The following is a 14462-nucleotide window of genomic DNA, read 5'->3' on the forward strand; positions in this document are numbered from 1 at the left end:
CAAGGTAATATGTAATATGTAATATGTAAAGGAAAAAATATAATACCAATAAAAAAGGTACAGTATTATATTTTTTTTCCTTTATGTTTTTGTTTTATTTCTACATATTACTTAGAAAAGTTAAGAGAGGCTGGTCGAGTAGGCAGGAAAACAAAGATACAAATGGAAGAAAAAATAGCTGACACAGTAAAACGGGGGGACAAAGACATTTTTTTAGATATATTAGTGATAGGAAGAAGTGCAAAGGTGGCATTATGAGACTCAAAGGTGAAGGGGGTAAATATGTAGAAACTGATAAAGATAAGGCTGAATTGCTTAACAAATACTTCTGTTCTATATTCACAGCTGAAGCTCCAGGAGCAGGACCACAGAAGACAAATGCAAGTAGGGATAGAGATGAGGTAGACTCTGATTGATTTTCAGAGGATTGTGTTTGTGAGGAGCTAGCTAAACTAAAGGTGGACAAAGCAATGGGGTCAGATGGTGTACATCCGAGGGTACTGAAGGAACTTAGGGAAGTTCTGGCAGTTCCACTGGCTGACCTTTTCAATGTTTCTCTAGAATTGGGAGTGGTACAGGAGGATTGGAGAAGGGCGGATGTGGGCCCTCTCCATAAAATTGGAAGTAAAGAAGAAGTAGGGAACTACATGCTGGTAAGTCTGACTTCTGTGGTAAGTAAATTAATGGAAACACTTTTAAAACAGAGAATAGTGATGTTTCTGGAATCCTGTAGACTACAGGACACGAGACAAGATGGATTTACTAGAGGCAGGTCTTATCAGACAAACCTTATCAATTTCTTTGACTGAGTGATCAGAGAATTGGATAGAGGATGTGGTGTATTTAGATTTTAGCAACGCTTTTGATAGTATTCCACACAGAGACTGATAAATAAACGGAATGCCCCTTGGATGGTCCCCAAAGTTCCTAACTGGGTCAGGAACTGGTTGAGTGGAAGGCAACAGAGAATAGTGGTTAATGGAGATCTCTCTGAGGAAAGGGATGTTACCAGTGGTGTGCCTCAAGGTTTGGTTCTTGGGCCTGTTTTTTTTTTTACATTTTTGTAAACATTATTGCTGAAGGGCTCTTTGTGGATGATGTCAAAATCCGCAATAGAGTAGACACCCCTAATGGTGTGGATAATATGAGTAAGGATCTAGCAAAGCTTGAAGAATGGTCTGGTGACGGAGCAGTAAAATACCCCAGAAAGCTCTTTCTGGTTCTCTAAAGCTTTGGCTAGACCAGTGGTCTCAAATTCGTGGCCCGGGGGCCACATACGGCCCCCCAGGTACTATTTTGAGGCCCTCGGTATGTTTATCATAATCACAAAAGTAAAATAAAAGTTTCTTGCTCATATGTCTCTTTAGCTATAAATGACAATATTATTATTAATACTTAGTCAAAAGGAAAGATTTATAAACTATAAAGAGTTTTACCTCATGCAAAATTGTTAATTCTTTAATAAGACATTAACTTTTTTTTTTTTTTTTGCGGCCCTCCATGTACCTACAAATTCAAAATGTGGCCCTGCAAAGGGTTTGAGTTTGAGACCACTGGGCTAGACTATATGCACTGGCTCCTGATTTTCAGCAGTTTTTTGAGCAGCCCTAGTTAGATTCCACCGTGGCGCAGGTTACTCGGTTCACACCCCTCCCTAGTGATGGGGATGTAATGCTTAAAGACTCCCAGGATCACAGATTGGACATTTTCTTGAGAAAGCTTTTTGAGGTGGCTTCTTCAGGTATCAAGGCTGCGGCGGCAGCAACCTATGCAAGATTATTCATTTGAGCAAAAACTCAAGGGAACAGTACAGTTTAAGGGGTGAAGAACTTTTGTGCACAAAAGAGGACCAGGACTTCGGTGTGATAGTATGTGATGATCTAAAGATGGACACACAGGTTGAAAAGGTGATGGCAAAAGCTAGAAGGCTACTAGGGTGCATAGGGAAAGGTATGGCAAATAGGAAAAAGGAGGTACGATGCCCCTGTATAAGACTGGTGAGACCTCATTTAGAATATTGTGTACAATTTTGGAGGCCGCACCTTCAAAAAGATATAAACAGGATGGAGTCGGTCCAGAGAAAGGCTACTAAAATGATTGGTGGCTTCATCATAAGACATATGGGGGCAGACTTAAGATCTCAATTTATCTGCCTTCATGTTTCTATGTACATCTTTACACTGTAATCACAAAACTGAGAATCCTGTAATATTTTCTAGAAGAATATTAATTACACATGAGCTTATTTTCCTTTGGATTGGATCTAGTCCACCCAAATGTGCTTAATTTCTTTTGTCCATTTCCAACCTGAACAAAAGCTTTTGATCCTGAGGGATTACAGCCATTGATGACTACGAGGGGGTGCTGTAAGGTTCTCAACTCAATCAACCAACTTCCTAAATCCTGAGCGTTATTTTGCCACTGTAGCTGAAAAGAGTGTTATCTTTTCGTTAAGTGCTAATTTGCAGAAAGGAAATTCTCTGTTTTGACATTGTTTCAGATCGGTGATTGAACCATATCCACTTCCTGGTTGGGCTGAGAACTTTTCAGCTCCCCCTCTTACAAAGCACAGTGAATAACAGTTGAGGCCATTCCAACATGACTATAACAGAGAGGTGGCATGTTAGTGTGATGTTTTGAACTTTTGGGAGCTGCCAGCTGTACCATTGATTTCTATGGTAGTTGTGATTTTTCATGTCCTTCTACAAGTTGAATTTTATATTGAAATAGCATTGTCAGCTAATCTGTGAGGGGTTGGTCTTCCTGAGCAGATGAACTGGCTTTCTGTTTTCCTAGAATGGCTGTTAACTCCTTAGATTTCAGAACAGAGATGGGATCTCATTTGGTATGTACGGGCTCTGGTTCATAAAGGGCTAGTGACCATGAAGATTTCTGCAAGTATTTTGGGTACAAAGAACCTTTAGGCTATGTGTTTCTATTTTAAACCAGTCCATAAACTGCTGTTAAGGTAGATATAGGGAAAGCCACTACTTAGAGTGGACAACACTCCTGAGAAAAGATGGAAAAAGAAGCTAAAGCTGTACAACCTACTAATAATCAGAAAAGCTTCTTATATTGGCAATAAGTCTCTATATATGAGAGGAAAAAGGATCTCAGAAACCTGCTCAGAACATATAAAATCGAGGAAGCAACAGCTCAGACTGTGAGAGGCAGATGAAAGTCCGGGATCCCTGAAGTAACGGCTAAGACCCGTGAAGCATTGGCTTTACGCAGGACATCATAAAAGTCTAGTAACACAGTATACAACACTTTTGTTTAAAATCTCAGTCCCTAAAAGAACTTAAGTGGCATTGGGTCATTCTAAACCAGGAGTGTCAAAGTCCATCCTCGAGGGCCACAATCCAGTCGGGTTTTTAGGATTTCCCCCAATGAATATGCATGAGATCTATTTGCATGCACTGCTAATAGATCTCATGCATATTCATTGGGGGAAGTCCTGAAAACACAACTGGATTGTGGCCCCCGAGGAGGGACTTTGGCACCCCTGTTCTAAAAGGAAGTTTTTGGGAACCAATGATGTGGGCGGAGGTGGTTTAAGCTTTGAGCTCTACCAGATTAGACCTGAGGCTTTTTCTTCCGTTAGACTTGACCTTCAGCTAACAAAGTGAAGTATTTTAGAAAATTTTTGGCATGAATATATTTATACACAAGTTTCTAAACTTCTTGACATCGCATATGAATTAATACGTTTTTTTGTATGGATCTTCAGAACGCCGTCGGGAGATAAAGTGCTCCCAAGTGCTTAAGGGCTCCTATTACAAAGGTGCGTTTTTAGCACACGCACAGGATTAGCGCGTGCTATAGTGTACGTTAGCTGAAAAATTATCGCCTGCTTAAAAGGAGGTGGTAGCGGCTAGTGCATGCGGCATTTTAGCGTGTGCTAAGCACGCGCTAAAACCGCTAGTGCACCTTTGTAAAAGGAGCCCTAAGTTTCCATCGATCCAATTATTGATGTGCTATTAGTCACTGTTTTTCCATCTTTTGTACATATACTTTTATTTCTTAGTGCAAAAACATTTTATAAAACTTATCTTGTGCGGGGTTTTTTTTTTTTGTGCATTAAATCTTCAACTTGCCACCATGCAACTTGCCAACATGCATGTTTTCAAAGAAACTTTCTTCAGTGTCAAAGGGATCTAAGAACATAAGAATTGCCGCTGCTGCTGGGTCAGACCAGTGGTCCATCGTGCCCAGCAGTCCGCTCATGCGGCGGCCCTCTGGTCAAAGACCAGCGCCCTAACTGAGACTAGCCCTTCCTGTGTACGTTCTGGTTCAGCAGGAACTTGTCTAACTTTGTCTTGAACCCCTGGAGGGTGTTTTCCCCTATGACAATAAGAACAAAGATAAACCTTTTCCATACCTAGAGTTGAACCCGGGCCGCCTGGGTGAAAACCAGGAATCCTAACCACTAGACCATATGTGATGTCAAGAAGTTTAGAAACTCGTGTATAAATATATTCATGAACAGCTAGAAACATTGTCCAGCATTTAAGTATTGTTGAGCTAGTACCCTATATAAGTGGATTTACACAATCTATTTAACATTTATCAAGCTGTGCAGTGAGCGCTAAGTGCTGATTTGACTTTTGTTGCACAGCTTGATAAAAGTTAAATAGATTGTGTATACATATTTAAGTAGACATTTCAATCACATATTGAATATTAGTATCACTGTACATGTAATCTTCGAGAGAGAATTTATGTAGGATTGATGCTCGAAATCTGGAACTAATAAGAACATTAGCATCGCCTCTGCCGAGTCAGACCACAGGTCCATCATGCCCAGCAGTCCGCTCCCGTGGTGGCCCCCCAGGTTAGTGACCTGTAAGTTATCTATTATTTAAGACATTTTGCCTGTATAGTATCCCTCTAATTATACCTTTCAATCCCCTTTTCCTTCAAGAACTCGTCCAATCCCATTTTGAAACCCAAAATCATTCTCTGCTCTACCACCTCTTCTGGAAGCGAGTTCCAGGTGTTCACCACTCTCTGAGTGAAGAAGAACTTTCTAGCATTTGTTCTGAATCTGTCTCCCTTCAATTTTTTTGAGTGCCCTCTAGTTTTTGTTGCCCCCGCCAGTCTGAAGAATCTGTCCCTCTCTACCTTCTCTATACCCTTCATAATCTTGTAAGTTTCTATCATATTCCTTCTAAGTCTCCGCTTTTCTAGGGAAAAGAGCCCCAGCTTCTCCAGCCTCTCAGCATATGGAAGGTTCTCCATGCCCTTTATCATTTTTGTTGCTCTTCTCTGGACCCTCTCGAGTATCACCATATCCTTCTTAAGGTACGGTGACCAGTATTGAACGCAGTACTCCAGATGCGGTCGCACCATTGCCCTATACAGCGGGAGGATAACCTCCTTGGTTCTGATAGTGATACCTTTTTTGATAATGTCCAACATTCTGTTTGCCTTTTTTGAGGCCGCTGCACATTGTGCCACTGGTTTCATTGTTTTATCCACCAAAACCCCCAAGTCTTTTTCTAGGTTGCCTTCCCCCAATATCGTCCCCTCCATCATGTAGTTGTACATCGGGTTTCCTTTCCCTATGTGCATGACTTTACATTTCTCTACATTGAAGCTCATCTGCCATTAATTTGCCCGCTCACTCAGTTTGTTCAGGTCCCTTTGAAGTTCTTTACATTCCTCAACAGATCTAACTGTACCGAAGAGTTTTGTGTCATCTGTAAATTTTATAACTTCGCACTTTGTCCCTGTTTCCAAGTCATTAATGAATATATTGAACAGCAGTGGTCCCAGCACTGACCCTTGCGGGACGCCACTCGTGACTCCTTTCCAGTCTGAATAGTGTCCCTTTACTCCTACCCTCTGTTTCCTGTCCGCCAGCCAGTTTCTGATCCATCTGTGTATGTCCCCTTCTACCCCATGGTTCCACAGTTTCCTTAGTAGGCGCTCGTAAGGTACCTTGTCGAAGGCTTTCTGGAAGTCCAGGTATACTATGTCTATAGGGTCACCTTTGTCCAATTGTTCACTTATCCCCTCAAAGAAGTGCAGTAGGTTCGTTTGGCATGATCTTCCATTACAGAAACCATGCTGCCTTGCTCTCATCAGCTTATTTCTTTCTATATGCTCATTGATACTGTTCTTGATTAATGATTCGGCCATCTTCCCCAGAACTGAGGTTAAGCTGACCGGTCTATAATTCCCTGGGTCGCCTCTGGATCCTTTCTTGAAGATAGGTGTAACATTCGCTATCCTCCAGTCTTCCGAGATTACCCCTGTTTTCAAGAATAGGTTGCAAATCTGCTGTAGTAACTCTGCTATTTCATCTCTAAGCTCCTTTAGTATTCTCGGGTGGATTCCGCCTGGGCCCGGAGATTTTTCAGTTTTTAGTCTATCTATCTGTTTGAGTACATCTTCGAGGCTTACCTCCATGCAAGATAATTTCTCCTCTTGATCCCCCTTGAAGAATTTTTCCGGTTCTGGCACGTTGGATGTGTCATCTTTTTGTGATGACCGACGAGAAGAACGTATTTAATCTGTCCACCATCTCCTTTTCCTTCACTATCACTCCCTTCCTGTCTCCCTCATCCAGGGGTCCCACCTCCTCCCTTGCCTGTTGTTTTCCTTTCACGTATCAAAAGAATGGTTTAAAATTCCGTGCCTCCTTGGCAAGTCTCTCTTCATACTCTTTCTTTGCTGTTCGGACCACACGGTGACATTCTTTTTGATGCTTCCTGTGCTCTTTCCAATTTTCCTCGGTTTTATCCTTTTTCCACATCCTGAAAGATTTATTCTTGTCTCCTATCACTTTCTTTACTTCATTGGTTAACCATGCTGGGCCTTTTGCTCGATTCTTTCTGCACCCTTTTCGAAATCTGGGTATATACCGGTTTTGCACTTCGGTTACCGTGTCCTTGAATAAGATCCAGGCTTACTCCACCATCTGTGCCTTTCTGGAACTGTCCCTGAGTTTTCTCTTTACCATTTGTCTCAGGGCATCATAGTTTCCTTTCCTGAAATTGAACGTTGTTGCAATGGTTCTCCTCCCCTGTGGCATACCTATTTCCACTTTGAATTGGATCATGTTGTGATCGCTGTTTCCTAATGGTCCCACCACTTCCACTTCTTGGGCAGGTCCTCTCAGCCCATTGAGGATTAAATCCAGAATACCTGTCCCTCTCGTTGGTTCCTTGACAAGCTGTTCCAAGTAGCAGTCTCTTACAGCCTCTAGGAACTCCGATTCCTTTGAACACTTTGAAACTCCATGGCTCCAATCTATCCCAGGATAGTTGAAATCTCCCATAACTATGGTGTTTGCGTTTTTACATTCTCGCCTCAACTCGGCTCTCAGTTCTTCATCCTTTGCTTCTGTTTGTCCAGGTGGGCGGTAATATAGTCCCATCTTTATCTCGGTTCCCCTTCTTCCTGGTATTTTAACCCATATTGATTCCAGTTGGTCATTTGTCGTTGCTGCATCCACTCCGGTCGATTGAATGCTGTCCCTTACGTAGAGTGCTACTCCTCCTCCTTTCTGATGTGTCCTGTCTCTTCAGTAGAGCTTGTACCCAGGCAGTACTGTGTCCCATTTGTTTTCATCGTTCTACCATGTTTCCGTGATTGCTGTAATGTCTAGGTTCTCATCTTTGGCCATGATTTCTAGTTCCCCCATTTTGTTCTTCAGGCTTCTTGCGTTAGTGTACATGCAATTTAAGTCTCGATATTTTTGTTTTCTTGTTATTTTCCCTTGTGATTCATTATTCTTTCCATCCCCTTCTCCTTCTGCAGACTTTTGTTTATTGTCTCTCCTGTCTTCCCCTTGTGGTACGTGGTACTTTTCCTCTTTATGTTCATTCCCTTCCTCTTGTTCCTTTTTGTCTCAGAATATTTCAATTTCATAATTTTATATGTTCTGAGCAGGTTTCTGAGATCCTTTTTTTTCTCATATACAGTATAGAGGTTTATTGCCAATATAAGAAGCTTTTCTGATTATTAGTAGGTTGTAAAGCCACTACTTATCCCTGGAATCTTGCTATTCTTTGGAATTCTGCCAGATACTTGTGACCTGAATTGGTCACCATTGGAAGCAGGATACTGGGCTAGATTGACAATTGGTCTGGCCCAGGATAATGATTTTTATGTTCTTATCGTTGTTATATCTGGCAGTGTATTTTGATCTAGAGATTCTTCTGGCAGTGGTTGCCCAGAAAGTTACCATTGGGCTGTACAGTAAAACCTTGGTTTACAAGCATAATTTGTTCCAGAAACATACTTGTAATCTAAAGCACTCGTATATCAAAGCGAATTTCCCCATAAGAAATAATGAAAACTCAGACCATTCATTCCACAACCCAAAACTTTAATACAAAATACTGTACTGTATAAAGTAAAAATGTATACAGTAAAACAAATTAACCTACACTTGCAAGACCTCACTGGTATAGAACAGTCACTACACTCCCGCAGCAGCAGAGAGAGAAGAACCATCGGCTCAGATGTCATGCGCGTATACTGTACATACTCGTATTGCAAGACAACGCTCGTTTATCAAGTTAAAATTTAATAAAACGTTTTGCTCGCATACCACGTTACTCGCAATCCAAGGTTTTACTGTATACTATTTTTTTCCAGCTATTAAAAAAAGGTTCTATAGCATTGTATTTAGAAATAGTTTTTAATCCCCAAGCCAGGTGGTAATGATCAGAGTACAGACATCATTTTATTAAGTATACATCATGTCTCCTCTCCTTTCCTACTTTGGAACCTTGAGCAATTAGAGGGCCTTATATTCTTAAGGGTTTAACCAGGCAGGAGAAGCTCTGGCCTAGTTAAACCATACAGAGTGGGATGGGAGGGGATATTCAGCCGCCCTTAGGCAGTACAGCAGCAGCCTGGAGGAAGAAACCAGGTGGAGCCAGAATTTACCCAGTTAGTAGCAATATTCAGTCCACTAACCAGATAAGTAAGTGGATTGTCCTAACGTTATCCACTGAGCTACCTGAGCAGTAGTCTTAGTATCGGCCGGTGCCCAGGTAACTTACAAGAAGCCACAATGACCTGGATACTCAATGCAAGCGCTCAGACATGGCCCTGCATTGAATATCTAGGCTTAATTGAATATCGGGCCCTTAGACTTCCATGGTTTTCATCAAAGCTCATCCTGAAAAGAAGACATACCCCCTTTATTGTGCACCCCTCTGTGTTTAAATAAACAGACGTCCTTATTAGAAAGTCCTCTTCCCTGTGCCAGCATGTAGTTGTCTGACTCAATAAACATCATTAGCGATAAGAATGCATGAGGCTGTAATGCTATTTTTGAGTATCACCGCATCAAATAATAGATATGGCAGCATGTATGACAGCTTCAGTATAGCAGAAAATTATCCATATTTATTATTTTATTTATTTATTTTTAGTGTAAACACACCGCTTATACCTATGCAGTTTACATTCAGTCAATCAAGTATTTTTCCCTATCTGTCCCAGTGGGCAATGGAGTGATAAGTGGCTTTCCAGCGGTCACAAGGAACAATGCTGGACTTGAACCCGGATAGTTTTTCAAAGCCCGGTACTTAGGTAGCTTCTGAGACAGGGCGTCCCATACAGAATCAGGCCCGTAGGGCCCAAATCTTAAAACTTAGAAGTCAAATAAGGCGGCACTAAGTGCAATTCTTTAAATGTTAAGCGTACATTGTAGAAACCCCTTAGCGCCACCTAAGTGGCCTTAGGTGTCACTAGGCATCCTAATTTTTAGGCGCATCGTATTTATGCCAGGGATTTCTTGGCCTAAATGCATGCGCCTAAGTCCAAAACAGGCACCTGCATAGAAAACAGGCCCATGATCCACCCCATAACAGTGCCTACTTTGTGATAGGCGTCTACCTTAAAGTGGTATTGTATTGTATTTGAGATACCACTTAAGCATGAGTATTAAGCGGATTACAAAAATGAATACACATTGAACTACCCTCTCTGTCACAATCTAAACTAAAAGTGCCTAAAAGAAAACAACATTTGTATAATAAAAATAAAATGGAAAGGAAAAAAGAACATAGAGTGAACAAATGTAGAAATGTGCCCCCCCCAAATAAAAAGTAACATAACACATTAAAAACAAGCCTTACTAAAACAACACCAAAGGTAAAAAATAAATTACTTAATTAAAATATAATTAATTAATTAATTAAAATAAAATACTCCTGCAATTTATGTCAATTATAAGGTGCTAATTGCCAATTATCGGCACTGATTCAAATCTATTAAACAATTAAGTTAGGCATCTATGTCCGCTAGGAGCACCAACACAGGTGCCTAACTTTAGGCACCGTTTATAGAATTCCCCAGTTAGTGGGATGTAGCTAGAGCCTTGGAGATAGTATCCCAACCTCTTACCAACAAAATAGAAAAACTTGTTCTATAGCCCCATAGCTAATCAGGGGACTTTCAGGGAAACACGTCTGCCCACTCAAAAGAACCCTCCCCTTAAAAGAACACTCCCCCTAAGCAATTCCCGAAAGTGAACCCACATGTTTATCCCATCATTTCTCGAAGTCAAGCACGTTGCTGGCTTCAACTACCTGACGTGGAAGGCCATTTCAACGATCAACCACCCTTTCGGTGATGTCACCATGAAATCTCCCACCCTTGAGTTTGAGCGGATGCCCTCTTGTTGCCGTGGGACCCCTAAGAAAAAGGATATCTTCTTCCACCTCAGTACGGCCTGTAAGATATTTGAACGTCTCTATCATGTCTCCCCTCTCTCTGCGTTCTTCGAGAGAATATAACTGTAGCCTGCTTAGAAGTTCTTCATATGAGAGATCCTTGAGTCCTGAGACCATCTTAGTCTCCGATTCCATTCTCTTCACATCCTTTTGATAATACGGCCTCCAAAACTGAACACAGTACTCCAGATAAGGTCTCACCATGGTCCTGTACAATGGCATTATGACTTCAGGCTTACAGCTGTCAAAACTTCTTTGGATGCCACCCGGCAAAATAGCTCCGGGATGGGGACACAGCGGTAGGTACCTGAGATATATATTTTTAGGCTCCTCTGGACACTGGCTACACACAGGGCTCCTTTTACAAAGCCTTAATGCGCGGAATAGCTAAATTGCCGCACGGTAAATTGCCGCACGGGCTAGCTGCTACCGCCTCCTTTGGAGCAGGCAGTAGATTTCCGGCTAGCACACACTAATCCGGTGTGTGTTAAAACCGCTAGCGCGGCTTTGTAAAAGGAGCCCACAGTTTTTCGTGTATGTTCAATTCAGTTTCACTCAGTTAAAGTATATCACAGCTGTACTGCAAATTCTACCATAAATTGTGAGAGTTTCCTTCCCACTGGTTATTATCTGAGTGTCATTGTCTAACACCACAAAGGTCACAAGCTCATTATAAGCAAGGAGATGAATGGATTTTTCAAAGTTATTTTATGAGCTGTCCTGACAGACAGAAGATGCACAGGGAGATATAATAAGGTAAGCCAGAAAATAAGAACACCCTTGTTCTGTGAAAACCAGGAAGCCCCAAAAGGGAGGAAACGTTTGCTATTCAAAAGGGCTCTGTAAGATTCCAAATAAAAGTCGGGGTTATTTCACTTACATGAAGTCAACTAGTGAGGATATATAGGCTTATCTGAGAAACTATTATATCACATATTATATCGCTATAATGAAACTGGGCATCCAAGGTAGGCAAGAGAAGACTCCATATTAAACATTCCAAGCCAACATGACCTCGTAGAAAGAGATTGCAATGCAGAATCCGTACAAGACATAGAGCTAAGTGGGTAGGATGAAAACAAATACTTCAATTCTTTTTTTAAAAAAAAGATCCTCATGTAAGTGGCTTTGCTATGCAGTAGTGATTTTTTTTTTTCTAGTTGAAATGGCTTCCATTTTTGAAATTGAAATTGATAAAATCTATTACTGCACCTTCTTATTTAACTTATGTCTTCTCTCCAAGCGTGAATATCCAGGTTTCGGTTGGATCTATTTTAAGGTGAATTAATTAACCAGCCTAATATCCTAATGCGTTTCCTTGCATTTTGATTTCTTTGCTATTAAACAGACTCTTTTCATTTGCTGGCGTCGTGTTACACAGCGGTTTTATCCTTTCTGTTATTTTGTCTTCCTGTTTTGTCTGCCCGCCTTCTATTTAACAGGGGAACCTGCCTCCAGACTACAGGATCAGCTTGATTGACATCGGTCTTGTGATCGAGTACCTCATGGGGGGAGCTTACCGCTGTAACTATACGCGAAAACGGTTCCGAACTCTCTATCATAACTTGTTTGGACCAAAACGGGTGAGAATGTGGGTTTCTTTGGCTACTTAACTGCATTATAAGCAATGTAATGCGGGATTTGGACAGATCATTTTTTAAAATAAAGGTGTCTGATTATTGAAAACAAAAACAACACAGTTGGGGCATAGCAAATTATTTAACTTGGTTTGGGGCCCGTTGACATCCTTTGTTAATTCAACATAGTTATCTAGGTTTAAAAATCTTTTGTTTATTTTTATACATGTCCAGGACAGGGAGTGTGGGTGGGGGGATATCTTTTTGGATTATTTCTTGATTAAATTGATGGAGGGGAGGGGTTATTAATGGAATTTAAGTGCTTATATTGTTATTCGTATCTGTATAATTTATGGCATTGTGTTTTAGTTTTGAAAATCAGTAAGTTAAAAAAAAAAACAACACCACAGATATAGTGAAAATCCAATAGTATCAATAAATCACTCTTTCACAAGGAGAGTGCAAGGTAAAGAACAGTGCTTATACACAGGCCAGGACTAATATATCAGATGTGGAAAAAGCCTCAGACGACAGACCTTCCCACCATCCACAGATGGGATTTAAGGTGTTCAGGCTAAACCTCATAGGTATTAAAAAACCACCCCCGACATTGCAAAACTGGCTATGTGTGGTGCAAAAAAGAAAAGAGTTAAACCTTTGAAGATAGATGAAAAAATCAACTTATCTCACAAAACCGACCGGCATGCCAATGGTGGCCAACGTTCACATTACTTCTGCCTCGGAGTGTAACAGTTCCGATCGATAACTTTAGGACGGGACTCTTCAAAGTGCCTCCATGAAACCGCACAGAGCCAGTTTTGCAATGTCGGGGGTGGTTTTATAATGCCTATGAGTTTTAGCCTGAACACCTTACGTCTGTCATCTGAGGCTTTTTCCACCCCTGATATATTAGTCCTGGCCCGTGTATAAGCACTGTTCTTTACCTTGCACTCTCCTTGTGAAAGAGTGATTTATTGATAATTGAAAACAGCCTGTTTATCATGGCAACAGTACAGTAGTGAGTGTCCTTTGTTCAATGAGTAAAGCTGGTTTAAAATAATGATAGAAGACTAGACTTGTAGAAGGCACTATTCAAATAGATTTAGATGGCTAAATCAGGAATGAGCTGGCTCTATCAAAACAGTTGGAAAAATAAGCTAGCTTACTGGCTAGGGAGAAAAATTAGCAAAGTGGGCTACTATTAAGGGCTAGGTTCACTAAGCAAACCGATCGTGTACCGATCGGTTTGCGACCCCTTTGCAACCCAATTTCCCTCCGACCTGATTCATTAACCTCTCCTCCGATCCGTGTATGCAAATGAGGGTAAACGGCATGCGGCATGCAAAGTAGGCATGAACGTAGTTCACTAAAAAAAAAAAAAAAAGAGGGACACTGACTGGGCTGACCGATTCAAAAATAAGCGACTGCTGAGGACCAGTCGCTCATTTCCTTTCCAACTGCCCTGCCTTCTGCCCCGATCTCCTGCTCTCGCCCCGAATCTCTCCTGCCTATAGATGGTCTGCGCATGCCCATCTGAGATGCGACTTTTTTTTTTTAACTTAAAACTTTAGTTTTTAGCCTTACAAGCCTGTGGTTTTAACCCTCTTTAAACCCGTGGGTTAAAACCACGGGTTCGCAGGGCGGGGAAGGGCAGGAGAGCTTCTGGGAAGGGCAGGAGAACGGCAATGCGGCAGGAGAGATTCGGGGAAGATCGAGGCAGAGCAGGGCAGCATTCGGGGCGAGCAGGCAGGAGAGATTGCAGGGCAGAGAGCATGGCTTCCAGTTGGAAAGACGTTTTCGACTGGTCCCCAGCAGTCGCTTCTTCAGGTGATCGGCCAGCCCAGTCGGATCGGAAATTTGGTGTAGTGAATCGGGTCGCTGTCCAATTTGCATGCGTTTCACCTCATTTGCATGCAAGGATTCCAAGCGGATCGCAGGAGAGGTAAGTGAATCAGGCCAGATGGAAATTTGATAGTAAAGGGGTCGCAAACCGATCGGTACACGATCGGTTTGCTTTGTGAATCTAGCCCTATATGCAGTCAAACACATAACTGTTAATTAGCACAAAGTAGTGCCAATTAACTTCAACTATAGCCAATAATTGATTAACATCAATTAGCACCTAATTTAACAATAGGTTACACACATAACTGGCAGTAATGTATAACCCGTATGCATAATTTTG

General features: G+C 41.5%; 1 protein-coding gene across 1 annotated transcript in view; it reads left to right on the top strand.

The window, feature by feature from the left end:
- Positions 1-14462, top strand: part of TRPM3 (transient receptor potential cation channel subfamily M member 3) — a 492536-nt gene that overhangs the window by 352199 nt on the left and 125875 nt on the right. Inside the window, exon 13 of the mRNA XM_033962555.1 lies at positions 12143-12283. Within this exon, the coding sequence (XP_033818446.1) occupies positions 12143-12283 (141 nt within the window). The remainder of the gene's footprint in view (positions 1-12142; positions 12284-14462) is intronic.

This window comes from Geotrypetes seraphini, chromosome 1 (assembly GCF_902459505.1).
Source record: "Geotrypetes seraphini chromosome 1, aGeoSer1.1, whole genome shotgun sequence".
NCBI lineage: Eukaryota > Metazoa > Chordata > Amphibia > Gymnophiona > Dermophiidae > Geotrypetes > Geotrypetes seraphini.